Below are 18,260 nucleotides of genomic sequence, written 5' to 3' on the forward strand. Positions count from 1 at the left end.
CGCGGAGTCCCCACGCCCACGGGCCTCCGGGGACCGCACAGCCCGCGGTGCAGGCGGCCGCAGCTCAGAAGCCGCAACTAGCCCGAGGCCGGAGCTGCGGTGGGGGGGCACCCGGTGGCCTGCGGGTGGTGCCTGATGAGGGAAACCAGGCAGGGCCATGGCGCACTGACCCCACCTGCAGGGAAAGCTCCCATTAGGAGCGGGGGCGGGCGGGGGGGGCGTCCTTAGGACCCCGGACAGGCATGGAGTCAGAAGACATGTCAACAGGGTCCCGAGCGGGGGCCAGAGTGCGGCTCCGTCCTCCTCCCCAGGCCTGCCTCCGCCACTGCCTTCCCTCACACCTGCCTGTCTCTCTCTCTCCTCATTGGAAGTGAGGGGCGGCGGCCTTCGCCACAGGAAGCTCTCAGGGCACCACATGCGTCCCCGTAGGGTCTTTGCCCATCGACCCCAGCCCGAGGCACCCCGAAACGGAACTGTGCTGACATGAAACACGGCTCACGGCCGGGTGTGAACAGCCCTTTGGCCGCTCAAACGACAATTTGTAAAAAGGCAGAAGCGGCAGCTTTAGCCCAGGATGTGGACGGGCCGCTGTCTCGACGCCTGTTTATCGGACGGTCCACGCAGCCGCCCGGGGCTCCCTGGGAGTCAAGCATCAACGCTGACAAACCGGAGGCTGCGGGCTCCCTGCGGGACCAGGATGCCCTCTGAGGCCACGAGAGCTCCTACGGGTGGTGCAGGCCGAGGGGCGGGCGCCAGGCCACCCCGCACCTGCCCGGCCTGCCCAGTGCTCCCAGCACTCACAGAGGCTGGGCGGGTGGCCAGGGGCCGAGGAGAGGGCAGCAGGCCTGGAGTGTTCCGTGGGCCCAGAGTGGCTCTGCGTGGCCACAGCGTATGTGCCCCAGGCGTCAGGGGCCCTGGAGCCACACCGAGGGCTGCTCTGCCTGCCTCCGCCCCGGGGAGGGTGGGGGGGGGGGGACGACACTGCGGGAGAAACTGCTGGGGGAGGGCCTCGACCTGGGCAGGGAGGCCGCCCCATCGCATCTGCCTCCAGCCCTGAGCTCCACAGCGGAGCTGGGGGAGCAGGCGGGATGCGCAGACCAGCCCTGCCGCCACAGCCCGGGGCTTCCAGCAAGTGGAGCTCAGGCGCCCGCCCTGGGGAGGCTCAGCCTTGCCCATCCGGTGCCGAAGGAGGAGGCGACCCGACTCCTGTGAGCTCTGCTGCTTCACAAGCGGAGGGAGCGCGGCCGAAAACCTCGGCACCCACCAGCCGCGGCTGTGCCACTGTACGTGGTCAGGGAAACTGAATTCATATTGAAACAAAATTTGATCCCCAAATACTTTTAATTTTCTAAATTGATTCTCATGCAAAAAACACCATATGTATATTGCTTATCACTGAGATAAGCACTGACCTCAGAGCAGAGCCACTCTGACTGCAGGTCCCCAAGAGGGAAAGAGAGCAGGCGGCCGGGAGGCCGCAGAAAGAAAAGCCATTCTGTCTGTGTGTAGCGTGTCACACACACGGAGGAGGAGCACGCTTCTCACAGAGCGCAGGCGTGCCTGTGTGCCCCGCTGCAGGCCTCCAGGAGGCGGCCAGGGAAGTCTCACCCGCCCCAGTCCACTGTGCAGGGCAGGGGCAGGGCCAGCTGCTGCCTGCAGCCCCGCTCAGCCCCCACTGCTGCCGGCTGACTTGGAGCGGGCACCCACACTGCGCCTGAAGCCAGGGAGCGCAGCGTGGCCTACATTAGTTCCAATCCACTGCAGAACATTCTACAAGATTGAAGCCACTGTCAGCTTGGATTCACTGGACCCTCAAAGAGCAAAAACTCCAACGAAGGCTACACATGAACCCTTGGACCTGCTCCGACCCAACCTTAGCCCATCAGATATATCCCGCTCTCCCATCCTGGCTACAAACCCCCAAAAGTTGAAATGGGGTTCACACACTTAGGAATTTTGCCAAATTAGTGTTTATCGGAATTTTAAAAAATCTCTCCTTAGCTCCTCAGTCCTGAAGCCCCGAAGTTATCACGATTCAAGTCTAAGTGCCTGGGGAGGGTCTTGGGTGCACCGATGCGGAGGTGGGAGCGCTCCAGAAGGCCCCTCCTCCCCTTCCTCTCTCCCCCTCCCCCCAAACCCCTCGCCCCGCCCCAGCACCGGGAGGAGCTGCCAGTGCACAGGGAATCCTGTCTCTGAAACACATCCACCCAATCGCGTGGCCTCATCCCAGCTGTATTCTGACGGGCACACACACTGTCAGCTTCCAACACCAGACAATCCAGCCGGAAGTGCGTGTTTTACCTCGACAGAAGGCGCCACGCTCAGCTCTGCGTGGGGCACGCGCCTTTTCAGGCAGCGACTGGGAAACTGCTCTAGAGACAACCAGTCGCTTTACCCCCCAGTCCTCCAGGAGCAGAAACTCAGATAGATTCTTGGAAGCCCCCGGGTCAGGCCAGCGTGGAGCCAGGGGAACACGGGACAGAACTGGGGGCACGTGTCCCACTGGATTGGCACAGCTCGTCCACGGGGCTTCTCCACTGAACAGAGGGGTGGGGCAAGTCCACCGGCAGCTACCGGAGCAGCCTGGAATCAACCGGTCTGCCGGAAGGACATCCAGCCAAGGCTTTGTCCACCACCCCTCCACACTCACTCTGTCATCACTCAGATAGGAACAAGGGAAGCAGTTGCCAGTGAAGATAGTCATTAGTGAGGCAGAATGCATCCCCAAGAACTCCTGAACAGCAGAGGTCGTGGGGGACAGCATTCCTGAGCTCAGCGCGGCCGACGCAACGCAAGTGACACCTGCTCAGGGCAACCACCGGAGCCCCAGGTGCCGGCCCGGCACACAGGTGTGAGCAGACAGCCCAGCGGAGCCCCAGGTGCCGGCCCGGCACACAGGTGTGAGCAGACAGCCCAGTGGAGCCCCAGGTGCCGGCCCGGCACACGGGTGTGAGCAGACAGCCCAGCGGAGCCCCAGGTGCCGGCCCGGCACACAGGTGTGAGCAGACAGTCCAGCGGAGCCTGGCGGGGAAGCCACCGGAACCAGCGGCTCACACGGCTCTGTGCAGGCCAGACCTCCTGGGGTGGCTATCACAGCGCTGTTCATCACCCGCTCTCCCGCAAGCGTCTACTCCCCAGGTGTGCTCACTGGGCAGCCTGCAGGTAGCACTTCCTGGTGGACTTGCCCAGGGGAATGGGTCAGTTGAATTAAATTTTGCCCAGACAACTACAGTCAAACTTTTTTCATTAAAAACATACAGCACAGAACATTAGTCTTACCTTTCTTAGTCTTAAAAAATAGAAATTTAGAGGGGTCATCTGTACAGGATGTATAGGTCTGTACACCTTTCCTATGCATGTGAGAGAGCAGACAAGTTTACAAAACCTGCGCTTTACAAACGCTTTCCTCCCGGGGCTCTGGACCAAGGCAGCGCCTGAGTTCCTGTAGCCGGCCCCCATCTCCCGGGAGGGACCGAGCCCCCTGACCACGGTGCCGTGTCAGAAAGGCGGCCGGTGGGTCACGGGTTCCTCTCCACCGGCTGCTGGAGGCAGAGCTCACTCCCGGCGGAGACGATGGGCAGCCTGTTCGCCAGGTGGTGGTTGATGAGGTGGCTGATGCTGTCAAAGACCCTGTCCCTCGTCCGGATCTGTGAAGGGCACGGAGGGAAGTCAGGTCACCCACAGGCAGAAATGAAAGAGCACGCCCTGCTTGGTGTCAGCCAGACCATCTGAACCGGAGGGCCACTTCCTCCCTCTCAGAGACGGTCTGCAAGGCCCCTGGACCCTGTCGCTGGCCCGTCAATTCAGTCTGCTCATGTGTCCACCCCTCCGGGATGAGCCACGGCCTCCCCCACCTTCGGCAACCAAGTGCCATGGTGAGCTCCCCGGGCCCCTGCCAGCCTTCTCTTCCCTGCTCCCTCCTGCCCTCATAGGATCCACCACAGAAACCTCTGTCTGTCTGCTCTGCTCACTGAGGTTTACAGGCTTCCATGCCCCTCCCACCTGCAGGCCTTTGCATGGCAGTCCCTGGGCCCAGCCCCTCACCACTACCACCACCACCACCACCACCCACCACACACACACACACACACACACACACACACTGAGCTGGCACTTCCAGGTACAGACCACACCTGAAGAAGGCAGTATGAGGCCTGGCAAAGGGCAATCTCTCAATATATGCTCTGGACACAGCCCCCTGGGGCCTGCTTCTCGGAGAGGGAGAGGCAGGGCAGGGAGCGGGTACCTGGCCACACCATTCGCCCTCCAGGCCCTTAGAGGGCCCTCATGGTGGGGCTGGGATGCCTGGGTGCCCAACCTGTCTCTCCACCTTATTGCTAGGAGCCCACCCCTTCCTGATGGCAACCTGCTGTCTCTCACCCCTCCCTCGGGGACTCCAAGGGCATGTCTACTCTCCCATTGACCTACTTGTCCTACTATTCTCCTTTCTCCAAGTTCTTAATCTCTCCCCTTCCCTAGGTAGCCACTCTGTCTCCCCCTCCATCATCTCACCAATGGGACATTGCTCTCTGGCTTTCAGCCCCCATCTCACTTCCACCCCAAATCTATGCTCTAGGTGTGCACATCAGACACCCCTGTCCAGGCCGCCTGCTCCGCGCTCTACCAATTAGCTGCCAAAGGCAATAGCAGAAACTTTAAATTAGGATGCTTTCATCTCCTGGGATCCAATTCTGAGGTGGGCCCCTCCACACCCATCTCTGTAAGCACCAGAGGGAAGAGACCTCCCAGGCCACAGGGTCACCTGACTCTTGGGCATTAGCCTCACTAGAGATGTAATCTCATGGACACATTCAGAAAGGAACCTTTCTGTAGGACTTTCTGGCATCTTTCCATTGAGGTTGTGTAGTCTCCTGGAGCTCCTTAGAATTCCCCACCCAGAGGGACCACCTGAGTGACGTGGGCAGACCCTTCCTTGGAAGCCAGGAGTGCTCAGGAGCTCAGCTTGAAACTAGTGTTGTCAGCGTGTTGCCTTGACATTGACTTCTTATTCCCACTTCTTAATGATTAACACTCATGTCCGTCTGGGCAATAAGGGTAGATTACGGGGGATTTATGACAGGAAGTGTCTGAGATAGTGGTCTCAACCTGGGCTCATGTCAAAAGCACCCGAGGAGCTTTGCTAACTCCATACCCAGACCGACTGCATCAGGAACTGGAGGTGGGACCCAGGCACTGATGTGTTTTATGCTACATCCATGATTCTAACTTGCTACCCAAACTGAGGACCACTGATCAGTGCTTTGGAGTATATGGCCTGGCTAATATAAAGGCACATTTAAACAAAGGCACACAAAAGAGTTAAGTCATAAATTCACTGCATTAAAAAAAAAAAAAAGGCCAGTTCACTTCATTCCCATGAATATTTACTGAAACCTGGGTCTGGCTCCTGCCCAGAGAACTTGGAGCCCACAGAGCTATCCCAGCTGCCATGAGCCCGAAGTGCAAGAGCTGGTTAAGAGCACTTAGCCACCCAGAAAAACCCAGGCAAACTTCCCCAGGTACCTAGAAGGATTCTGCTGCAGCTATGGCATATGGAATGTTACCCCAGAAAGCTATGTGAGGCTCTGCATAGCAACTAGGATGCAAACATAAAGGCCATAGGAGACCAGAATAAATATGCATATGTTGGAAGAAGAAAGATCTGAAGTCAATAATCTAAACTTCCACCCTGGGAAACTAGAAAAAGAAAAGCAAATTAAGTCCAAAGTAAATAGAAAAAATAAATAATAAAGGTTAGAGCAGAAATCAATGAAATTGAAATGAGAAACTAATAGAGAAAACTAATGATCCATAAAGTCAGTTTTTGGAAGAGATAAATAAAATCAATAAGTCTTCAGGCAACTTGCCTAAGGAAAAGAGAGGACACAAATTATTAATATCAGAAATGAAAAAAAAAGGATCATCACTGTAGATCTCATGGACATTAAAAGGATAATAAGATAAAGTAAAATGATGGCGGAGTAAGTGGATACTGCATGGACACACTCCCAGGACCAAACTGGAATTACAACTAAAATACAGAAAAGCTTCCAAGAACAGAAAATGGAGACCGCATAGAGACTAGTAGGAGGGGCAGAGGCGAAAAGGGACTGGTTGGGCGCCCACTGACAGTAACTAAAGTTCTGGAAGGATATCTCAGCTATGGGGGGTTGCCACTGAGAACTCTGAGGTCTAATCCCCAAGCTGGGGCCCCCAGCAGAGAGCACCAGAACTGAGAAGGATGCCTACATAACATCTGGCTGTGAAAAGCAGTGGGGTTTGCTGCCTGCCAGGGAGAGAGCTGGAAACTTGGGTACCCTCTTAAAGGGCCAATGCACAAAATTCCCTGTGTAGTCACTCACCATGTGCTCTGGCAGAGGGAGGGCAGAGTGGACTAGAGTTGTGTGAGCAGAAGCCAGGATTGGGGAACTGGGGGTTAGAGATCAGAAGGCAGACACATCAGTTTCCTATGCCGAGTCATTCCCTCACACCATTGAGGTCATCTTTCTCATGCAGACATTTATAATACAGGTGGCTTCACCTGGGAGGAAGATAGCTGGCCCACCCTATTGGAAAACACCTTGCCCCATGGTGCAGAGTCTCCAAGGCCCATTAAGAGACTGAGAATAACAATTATCCTCCAGGCAGAAGCAATTGTACCACCTTGTTGAAAAAACTGTCACCACACCTGTGGATGATTGCCTGAGGAAAATTCAAGACAGAATTCTATCATTTTATAGTCAGAGGTGGTCTCTGGAGGCTATGAGTCTTTACCTGAGCTAATTAGTCAGAAACAGCATTTGATGCTGTCCTGCACTAGAGATTGAGAGGTGTAGCAGATCCACCTAATACATAGTCACAAATCCAAACAGAAAGCAAAAATGAGGAGACAAAGAAACAACCCCCAAATGAAAGAACTAGAGAATTCTCCAGAAAAAGTGATAAGTGAAATGGAAATAAGAAATGTATCAGACATAGAGTTCAGAATAATGATGGTAAAGATGTTCAACAGCATGAGAAAAAATATAGTAACTATGAAATCAGAAATAAAAAATGACATAGCACAAATAAAGAACACATTAGAAGAAATACACAGCAGATTAGGGGGAGCTGAGGATCGAATCAGTGAATTAGAAGACAGAGTTAAAAAAATCACTCAACCAGAGAACCAAAAAGAAAAAAAACAATTAAAAAACAGGAGGACAGCTTAAGGGAGCTGTGGGCAGCATGAAACATAACAATATTCAAATAGCAGGTGTGCTAGGAGAGGCAGAAAGGTTGAAAGGGATAGAGAACGTGTTTGAAGAAATAATGGCAGAAAACTTCCCTAACCTGGTAAAGGAAAAAGTCACACAAGTTTAGGAGGCACAGAGAACCCCAAGAAGAAGACCCCAAATAGGCCCAGACACGTCATAATTAAAATGCCAAAAATCAAAGACAAAGAGAAAAGCAAACTGTTACCTACAAAGGAGCTCCCATAAGGCTGACACCTGATTTCTCATCAGAAACTCTACAGATCAGAAGAAAATGGCATGAAGCACTCAAGATAATGGAAAACAAGGATCTGCAACCAAGATTACTAGTATCTATCAAGGCTGTCATTCTAAATAGGCGGTAAAATAAAGAAATTCCCAAACAAAAAAAAAGATACAGGAGTACATCACCACCAAGTCAGCATTATAAGAAATGCTAAAGGGACTGCTGTAATGAGAAGAAATAAAGAGAGAAAACTAGGCATACAGAATTAAAATGGCAATAAATATGGACCTATCAATAATAAGCTTAAATGTAAATGGATTAAATTCTCCAGTCAAAAGACATAGGGTAGCTGAATGGATATAAAAACATGACCCAACTATATGCTTCGTACAAGCCACCAACCTCAGAACAAAAGACACACACAGGATGAGAGTGAATGGATGGGAAAAAAATTTCCAGACAAATGAAAATGAAAAAAAAAAAAAAAAGCTTGAGTAGCAATACTCATATCTGACAAAATAGACTTCAAAATGAAGGCCATCACAAGAGACAACAAAGCTCACTACATAATACTAAAAGGATCAATCCAATAAGAGGATATAACCCCAGTAAGCATATATGCACCCAATATAGCAGTACCTAAATATATAAAAAATCTTCTAGAGGACTTTAACAGAGAGATCAACAACAATGCAGTCATAGTAGGGGACTTTAAAACCCCTCTGACTTCACTGGATAGATCTTCCAAACAAAAACTCAACAAGGAAACAGAGACTATAAAAGCCACACTGGATCAGATGGATTTAATTGACATTTATAGAACATTTCACCCCAAATCTGCAGGATATACATTCTTCTCAAGTGTACATGGATCATTCACAAAGATAGACCACTTGTTAGGACACAAAACAAGTCTCTACAAGTTCAAGAAGATTGAAATTATATCAAGCATCTTCTCTGATCACAGTTGAATGAAATTAGAAATCAACTATAGTAAAAATATCCCAAAATATTCAAAAACAAGTTATTAAACAATGAATGGCTTACCAACAAGATTAAGAAAGAAATAAAAAACATCCTGGAAACAAATGAATACACAACAACTCAAAATCTCTGAGACACAGCAAAAGCAGTCCTGAGAAGGAAGTTCATAGTACTACAAACCTACCTTAAAAATTAACAATAAACTATTTAACCCTACAACTTAAGGGATTAGAAAGAGAACAACCAGAAAAGCTCAGAGTAAGTGGAGGAAGGAAATAATAAAGATGAGAGCAGAAATAAAAGACATAGCAACTAAAAAAACAATACAAAACAATCAATGAAACCAAGAGCTGGTTCTTTGAAAGGATAAACAAGATTGATGAACCTCTAGCCAGGTTCACCAAGAAGCAAAGAGAGAGGACCCAAATAAACAAAATCAGAAATGAAAGAGGTGAAGTAACAACTGATCCCACAGAAATACAAACGATTATGGAAAAATACTATAAACAACTCTATTCCAACAAAATGGACAACCTAGACGAAATGGACATATTCTTAGAAAAATACGAGCTCCCAAAACTCAATCAGGAAGAATCAAAAAGCCTATATAGGCCGATAACTACTGAAGAAATTGAAGCAGCGATCAAAAATCTTCCAGCAAACAAAGCCCTGCTCCGGATGGCTTTACAGGGAAGTTCTACCAAACATTCAAAGAACTAAAACCTATCCTCCTCAGACTATTCCAAAAAATTCAAGAAGAAGGCACACTTCCAAGCTCTTTCTATGAAGCCTGCATTACCCTAATCCCCAAACCAGATAAAGACACCACAAAAAAAGAGAACTACAGGCCAATATCCTTGATGAACATAGATGCTAAAATCCTAAACAAAATTCTAGCAAATTGGATTCAGCATTACATTAGAAAGATCATACACCATGATCAAGTGGGATTTATTCCGGGGATGCAAGGATGGTACAATATCCACCAATCAATAAATGTGATACATCACATAAACAAACTGAGAGACAAAAATCATATAATCATATCAATCGATGCAGAAAAAGCATTTGACAAAATCCAACACCGTTTCTTGATAAAAACTCTCAGCAAAGTGGGAATAGAGGGATCATACCTCAACATAATAAAAGCCTTATATGATAAGCCTACAGCCAACATCATACTCAATGGGCAAAAACTAAACTCATTTCCCCTAAGAACAGGAACAAGACAGGGATGTCCACTTTCACCACTCCTGTTCGATATAGTACTAGAAGTGCTAGCCATAGCGATCAGACAAGAAGAAGAAATAAAAGGCATCCAAATTGGAAAAGAAGAAGTAAAACTGTCCTTATTCACAGATGACAAGATACTATACATAGAAAACCCCAAAGACTCCATCAAAAAACTACTAGACCTAATAAATGAATTTGGCAATGTAGCAGGATACAAAATTAACACCCAGAAATCTATGGCCTTTTTATACACCAATAATGAACTCACAGAAAGAGAAACGAAAAAAACAATCCCATTTACCATTGCACCAAAAAGATTAAGATACCTAGGAATAAACTTAACTAAGGACGTAAAAGACCTGTACTCGGAAAATTACAGGGCATTGAAAAAATAGATAGAGGAAGACATAACCAAATGGAAAAATATGCCATGTTCATGGATTGGTAGAATCAACATCATTAAAATGTCCATACTATGCAAAGCAATCTACAGATTCAATGCAATCCCCATTAAAATACCTACAGCATATTTCGAAGATCTAGAACAAACTCTCCAAAAATTCATCTGGAATAAAAAAAGACCCCAAAGAGCCACAGCAATCCTGAGAAAGAACAAAGTTGGAGGGATCACATTACCATATAGCAAGCTATTTTACCAAGCCACGGTTCTCAAAACTGTCTGGTACTGGCACAAGAACAGACATATAGACTAATAGAACAGAACAGAGAACCCAGAAATCGACCCAAGCCATTATGCTCAATTAATATTTGACAAAGGAGGCAAGAACATACAATGGAGTCAAAACAGTCCCTTTAATAAATGGTTCTGGGAAATTTGGACAGATACATGCAAAAAAAATGAAACTAGATCACCAACTTACACCATACACAAAAACAAACTCAAAATGGTTAAAGGACTTGAATGTAAGACGGGAAACCATAAAAATCCTACAAAACTCCATAGGCAGCAAAATAGCAGACGCATGTCGTAGCAATATCTTTACAGACACAGCTCCTAGGACAATGGAGACTAAGGAGAAAATAAACAAATGGGACTACATCAAAATAAAAAGCTTCTGCACAGCAAAAGAAACCATCAACAAAACAACAAGAAAGCCCACTGCATGGGAGAACATATTTGCCAATGATATTTCAGATAAGGGTTTAATCTCCAAAATTTACAGAGAACTCATACAACTTAACAAAAGGAAGATAAACGATCCAATCAAAAAATGGTCAAAGGATCTAAATAGACACTTTTTGAAAGAGGACATACAGAAGGCCCAGAGACATATGAAAACATGCTCAAAGTCACTAATCATCTGAGATGCAAATCAAAACAACAAAGAGATGCCATCTCACATCTGTCAGAATGGCTATCATCAACAAATCAACAAATGACAAGTGCTGGCGAGAATGTGGAGAAAAAGGAACCCTCCTGCACTGCTGGTGGGAATGCAGACTGGTACAGCCACTGTGGAAGACAGTATGGAGTTTCCTCAAAAAAGTTAAAAATGGAACTCCCATTTGACCCAGTAATCCCACTTCTAGAACTATATCCCAAGAAACCAGAAACACCAATCAGAAAGGATATATGCACCCGTATGTTCATAGCAGCACAATTTACAATAGCTAAGATTTGGAAACAGCCTAAGTGCCCATCAGCAGATGAGTGGATTAAAAAACTGTGGTGCATCTACACAATGGAATACTATGCCACTATAAAAAAGAAGGAACTTTTACCATTTGCAACAACATGGATGGAACTGGAGAGTATTATGCTAAGCAAAATAAGCCAGACGGAAAAAGATAAATATCACATGATCTCACTCATATGTGGAATATAATGATCAACATAATTTGATGAACAAGATTAGATCGATCTAGAGGCAAATGGTAGGGAAGAAGGGGTTAGAGAGCAACTAAAGGACTTGTATGCATGCATATTAGCATAACCAATGGACACAGACACTGGGGTGGTGGGGGCTTGCCCGGGGTGGGAATGGCTTGAGGGGGGGGGGGTCAATTGGGGGAAAAGAAGACATATGTAAAACTTTAGACAATAAAAAAACAACAACAATGATGCCTAACTCACTCATGAGGAAAACAATTGTGTTTTCAACAAATGATGCTGTGAAAACTGAACAAACACATGCAAAAAAATATAAATGAACCATTTCCTTACTCTATATATACTAAGTGGATCAAAGACTTAAATGTAACACTAAAACTACAAACCTGCCAGAAAAAGCATGCAGCTAAATCTTAATGGATTTTAAAAAGAATTCCAAGATAAAATACCAAAAGCCTGAGCAACAAAAGAAAAAAACACACAAACAAATTGAACATTATCTCAATTAAAAACTTTTGTGCTTTAAAGAACACCATCTATATATATAAAAGCCTAAGCGACTGTTACGACTGGTCAACTGGACAACTGGTCGACTGATCGCTATTGCCAAGAACCAATTCCAGCATGTAATAATTACAAGAGTTCCGTCAAAAGGTTGATGGGACTTGGGGGCTCAAAAAGGGTGAGCCACACATGTAGTTTACCTGTTGGAAATGGCTAAACAGCACTTCCCCCAAACCTGAATAGAATGATTGTCTGCTGCCAGACAGCTCAGGGCATTTTATTGCCTCCTGTTGGCCAAACACCTGAACAGCTGTAGGCTATTCCCCAAACTGACAATGTTCTGTATATCCTTTGATACTGTACCCTTTGAAGTGTATATTTCCACCTTGCCTTGGGACAAATTGGGTTTAATAAAATCACAGGGTCCTGAGACAAGGAGAGTCTTCTAGCTCCTTCAGCTGAAGCTCCTCTGATGCCCAATGCCTTTCAAAAATATCTTTCATCCTTGGACTCCTTCTTAATAATCTACACACAGCCCCTTTCTCCAGAATGCTGAACCCTTTGTAAGGCTGGGAAAAGAACCCCGGCATTATGGTGCCCTAACAAGGGACACCAACACGCTATGATGCACACTAACCACCAGAAGGCAGACGCTCAATGCAGAAGCTGCCCTTTGGTGGTCAGTGTGCTCCCACAGCCAACCTCCCATGGTCCCTCCCCACAGCTGGCTGGGCCCGATCGTCCCCAATCAGGACTGGGCAAGACAGCCCAGATTGGCCCCAATCACTGGCCAGGCTGAGGGACCCCACCTGTGCACGAATTTGTGCACCAGGCCTCTAATTAAGAAAATAAAAAGACAACCCACAGAATGGGAGAAAATATTTTCAAATCCTATGTCTGATAAGGAACTTGCATCTAGAATATATAAAGAACTTAATAACAAAAGACAAATAACCTGATTTAAGAATGCACAAAGGAGATGTGATGATAGCGGAGTAAGAAGAACCAGGAATCACGCTCCCCAGACAACAATTACCCTGGCAGAATCTTTCTGGTGTCACTATCTTGAAATTCAGAGTCCACTGAAGGCTTGTAACTTCCAGGTTTAGATGATAAATTGTGGTTAACTTTGGTGAATTTCAGCTGTTAACTTGGCAGTGGCTACTCCTCCCTCACTGCCTAGCTCTGTGGCAGGCAGCTGTACACATGCTCCTAGACAGCTGGCACACAGCTCGCAGGAGCCAGAGTGGGACATAAAGGACCATGTCTTCCAAAGAATTGGAATTTATGTTCTGATCACAGAGGTGAAAAGAGGTGGTGGCTATTGCTGCACCTTCCCCAGTTGTTGTAACCCCATTCCTCTGATTGAAGTGACTTCAAAGGGATTAAAAAGGCCCAGCTGGCATAACTCAGTGGTTGAGCATCAACCTATGGTCACAGTTCCATTCTCAGCCAGGGCACATGCCTGGGTTGTGGGATTGATCCCCAGTGTGGGGTGTGCAGGAGGCAGCCCATCAGTGATTCTCTCTCATCATTGATATTTCTCTCTCTCTCTCTCTCTCTCTCTCTCTCTCTCTCTCTGAAATCAATAAAAATATATTTGAAAAAGAAGGGATTAAAGGGGTTAGTGTGTTTTCTTTTCCTCCATTTCATTAATTTCTTTTCCCTCCTTCAGTAGACAAACAGTAAAGATTAGGACATCCAAAAGTAATTCATATATGAGAAAAATTAGAAAATCATTGTACAGGCCCAAGGAACTCTGCAGAGTCAGAAAATACCTGAAAGACCTTAAATTTAACCCCAGGCTAATTCTCAGCACAGACATAGCCTACATCAACTAAGAAAAACAAAAGAAAAAGAAAACCCTCAGGAATGGCGGGAGGAGGGAAATCTGATTCCCAAAGTCAAATTAGATATTAGATTCACTGTTCAGTTTTCAACAAGAAACATCACAAGGCATACAAAGCAAGAATGTATGTACCATTCAAAGGAAAAAATTAAGCAGAAACTGTCTCTGAAAAGGACCTGGTAGCACATCTAATAGATAAAGGCTTAAAACACTGTCTTACAGATTCTCAAAGAACTGAAGATGTGAAGCAAAAAAGTAAATCAATAAAAAAGATGTATGAACAAAATGGAAAATCAATAAAGCCTACTAAATAGAAACTGAAGAGAAATCCTGAAGCTGAAAATGACAAGAACTGAAGTGAAAAATTCACTAGAATAATTCAAAGGCATATTTAAGCAGACAAAATTGGGGAACTTGGTTATCAAGTTCTGAGAAACAAAGAAAAAAGATTGAAGAAAAGGGGACATAGCCTAAAGGATCTATGGGATACCATTAAGCAGACCAACATACACATTGTGAGAGTCCTAGAGGGAGAAGACAGAGAGAAAGGGGAAGACAGAATGTTTGAAGAAAAAAACGACAGAAATTTTCCAAATTTTATGAAGGATATGAATGAATATAAACATACAAGAAGCTCAATGAATGTCAAGCAGGATGAATACAAAGACACCCACACCAAGACACATTATAATCAAACCGTCAAAAGACAACGACAAAGAAAGAAGTTTGAAAGCAGTAAAAAAGAAGTGACTTATCATATTCAAGAGATCCTTAATAAGATTATCAGCAGATTTCTCGTCAGAAACTTTAGAGGCTAGATGGCAGTGGATTTATACATTTAAAAAGCTAAGAGAGAAAAAACGTGCCAACTAATAATCCTATATCTGACAAAACTGTCCTTCAAAGGTGAAGAAGAAATCAAGACATCCCAGGTAAACAAAAGCTGAGAGAGTTCATTCCACTAGACTTGCCCAATAAGAATTGCTAAAGGGGGTTCTTCAGGTTGACAGGAAAGGAGATTAGAAAGTAACTAGAAGCCGTATGAAGAAATGAATATCACAGTGAAGTTAAATACACGGGCAATTGTGAAAACTACTATTATTATATATTTGGTTTGTAATTCCAAATGTTGTTTTCTACATACTTACGAGACTAATCCATTAAAAGTATTAGTTTATGTTTTTGGACACAAATGTATAAAGATATAATTTGGTGACTTTAATGACTGAAAGGAATGGGGCAGTGCTGTAAAGTAGCAGATATTTGGGGTATTACTAAAGTTAAGATCATATAAATTCAAATTAGAATGCTATAATTTTAGGATGTTAAATATAATCCCCATGGTAATCAGAAAGAAAGGGAATTAAATTGTTTCACTACCAAAAAAAAAAAAAATTAACTAAACACAAAAGAATACAGTAATACAATAAACGAGTGACAAAAAAAAGCTGTAGGGTATACAGAAAACAAATAGCAAAATGACAAGTAGGTCACTTCTCATAAGTAAATACTTTAAATGTAAATGGGCAAATGACAGAGATTTGAAGAATAGATTAAAAATAATAAATGATACAAGCATATGCTGTCTCTAAGAGATTCATTTTACATCCAAAGACACAAACAGATTGAAAGTAAAGTGATGGAAAAATATATTTCATGCAAATAATAACCAAAATAGTGAGGTAGCTCTACCAATATTAGACAAAATAGTTTTTTCAGTCAAAATAAGTTTCAAGAGACAAAGAACATTATCTTACCTAATAATAGACAAACATGTAAATTGACCATACCTCTGCTACGCTATCAGCCAATCAGGAGTGATATGCAAATTAACCCAACAAAGATGGAGGCTAATTTGCATACACAGGCACCGAGTGACGGGGGCAGGACACTTGTGTCATCGCCATGGCAACAATGCAGGTGTTTTGCCCCACCCCCAGTCTCTCAGGGCCTCTGGGCAGCGTGGGAAGGCGGGGCCAGATCAGAAAGAGGCGGCTCTGGGGCCTGAGCGGAAAGGGACTGGGCCGGAGTGGAAAGGCGGTGCCGGCAGCCAGGGAAAGGAAAGCCCATTCTAGTACCAATCTTCATGCATTGGGCTTCTAGTATAGTAATAAAAGTCCCAATACAGCAAGAAGATGTAACAATTATAAACATCTATCCTATATAATAAAACCCTAATATGCAAATCAACCGAACAGTGGAATGACTGGTCGCTATGAACTGACCACCAGGGGGCAGATGCTCAACGTAGGAGCTGCCCCCTGGTGGTCAGTGCACTCCCACGGGGGGGAGGGGGGACGCCACTCAGCCAGAAGCCGGGCTCATGGCTGGCAAGTGCAGCGGCGGTGGCAGGAGCCTCTGCAGCAGCCCTAAGGAGCAGTGAGCCGAGTAGTAGGGAGCAGCAAGCAGGCAGATGGTAGGAGCGAGGGGTCCTGGACTGCGAGAAGATACAGGCTGGGCTGAGAGACACCCCCCACCCCCAGTGTACGAATTTCGTGCACCGGACCTCTAGTATATATATATATAAAAGCCTAAGCGACCATTAAGACCAAATGACCAGAATGACCCAAATGACTGGTCAACCAGTCACTATGACACGCACTGACCACCAGGGAGCAGACACTCAATGCAGGAGCTACCCCCTGGTGGTCAGTGCACTTCCACAGCCAACATCCCGCGGCCTCTCCCCCAGGCTGGCCAACCTCCCGGGGTTCCTCCCCCGCCACCGGCTGGCCCCCCCAATAGGCCTTGATCGTCAGCCAGGCCAAGGGACCCTACCCATGCACGAATTTGTGCACTGGGCCTCTAGTTTACACATATAATAACAGACCATCAAAATATAAAGGAAAAATTGACAGAATTGAAGTGAAAAACATAGTTATTTAGTAAATAGAGGCCCAGTGCAGAATTTGTGCACGGGTAGGGTCCAGCCAGCCCGGCCCCAATAGGCAGATCAGGGCCAGGCCAGCTGGAGGGAGGGGCTGCAGGCACTTGGCCAGCGGGCCCCGCACCCGATTAGAGTGGGGGGGCCAATTGGGAGTGGGGCCGGCTGTGGGGAGGGGCTGTGGGTGGTGGACTGACTGGCCCCACACCCTATTGGGGTAGGGGGACAATCAGGGGCAGGGCCAGCCAGGGAGAGGGGCTGCAGGCCGATTGGGGTGGTGGGGGCCCATCAGGGGTGGGGCTGGCCAGGGGGAGGGGCTGTGGGAGGTTGGCAGGCAGTACCACCCCCCAATCGGGCCGGTTTCCTGGCCGCAGTGGGCGTCATAGCAACCAGTCATTTTTGACACATTCTGTGTTCCATTCCAGTCAAGGGCAGAGCGGCATTCTTGACACCAATGGAACAAGAAAGAGCGGTTTGTTGGATTTAAAGGCACAAAACAAACTCTAGAAAAACTAAAAAAAATCTTGTCAAAAATTGTGAAGTAGCAAAAATGAGCTAAATCTTTAGGTTTCAGAAGGAACATCAAGAAATGATGTAAAATTGAACAGCCAGTCACGCACTCTGGAGAGAACGTGGAAGAGAAATTGCGGGCTATTGCTTTTCATTAGAAGCCTCTTTGTAATACCTTATGCGTCTGTGTTTTGGGGGCGTTACATTGATAAAAAGTTAGAAGGCATGTTGCTGAGACAGCCTTGTCCGTCAGGCCCACCACGTGCTCCCGTCCACACCTCAGCCCCTCTCGCCAGGCCACTGAGCGCCCACGTGCTTCCTCCCGCCTCCCCCCTCTTTAAGTTCCTGCGCTGACAAGGCCATCCCAGGAGATGACACCGCCTGGCACCTGGGTCAGCCAAGGACCAGAGGGGCCCAACACACGTGGTCTGGGGTGCGTGGGGACTGGAGCTCTGGGGTTAAACCAGGAGAATTCCCGTTGTCAGAGCCCACACAGGTGACTTTTCCTTTTCTTAATTACTCTCAGAGTAAAATGAAAACCTGAGAAATGGGTGTTGGACGGTCGGGATTTTATGAATGCAGAGCCCAGTGTGTGCTTCCCACTGCACCACAGCCGGAGACCACAGTCATGAGGCCACGCGACACCCAAGCCCGGCGTGGCAGCAGCTCATCCAGATGCAGCAGAGTGCCCGCCTCGCTCTGCCGCTCTGCCAGCACCATCGGCCTCCCTCCAGCGCTGCCTCGGGGTCAGCAGCTCAGAAGCCCTGCCGGTGACCTCACCCACAGCTCCAGCTGCCAGACCCCTCGGACACCGAGCGGGGCGGGCACACAGGTTCTACTCGGGATGAATGGAGACTGTTCTTACAGCCTTCCTCCTCTGAGTGATCCGCTCTGCCCAGGTGACCCCGTACAGTCAGACACCAAGCAGTTCCCATGGAAACCAGGTGAGTGAATGTTGAAGAGAA

General features: G+C 46.9%; 1 protein-coding gene across 1 annotated transcript in view; it reads right to left on the reverse strand.

The window, feature by feature from the left end:
- Window positions 1–3,518: 3,518 nt before the first annotated feature.
- SHC3 (SHC adaptor protein 3) overlaps window positions 3,519–18,260 on the reverse strand; it is a gene marked incomplete at both ends in the record, with an annotated part of 146,535 nt that continues 131,793 nt past the window's right edge. Inside the window, one exon of the mRNA XM_079789602.1 lies at window positions 3,519–3,647. Within this exon, the coding sequence (XP_079645728.1) occupies window positions 3,519–3,647 (129 nt within the window). The remainder of the gene's footprint in view (window positions 3,648–18,260) is intronic.

The sequence above is a fragment of the Cnephaeus nilssonii genome (assembly GCF_951640355.1).
Source record: "Cnephaeus nilssonii genome assembly, chromosome: 14".
Lineage (NCBI taxonomy): Eukaryota > Metazoa > Chordata > Mammalia > Chiroptera > Vespertilionidae > Cnephaeus > Cnephaeus nilssonii.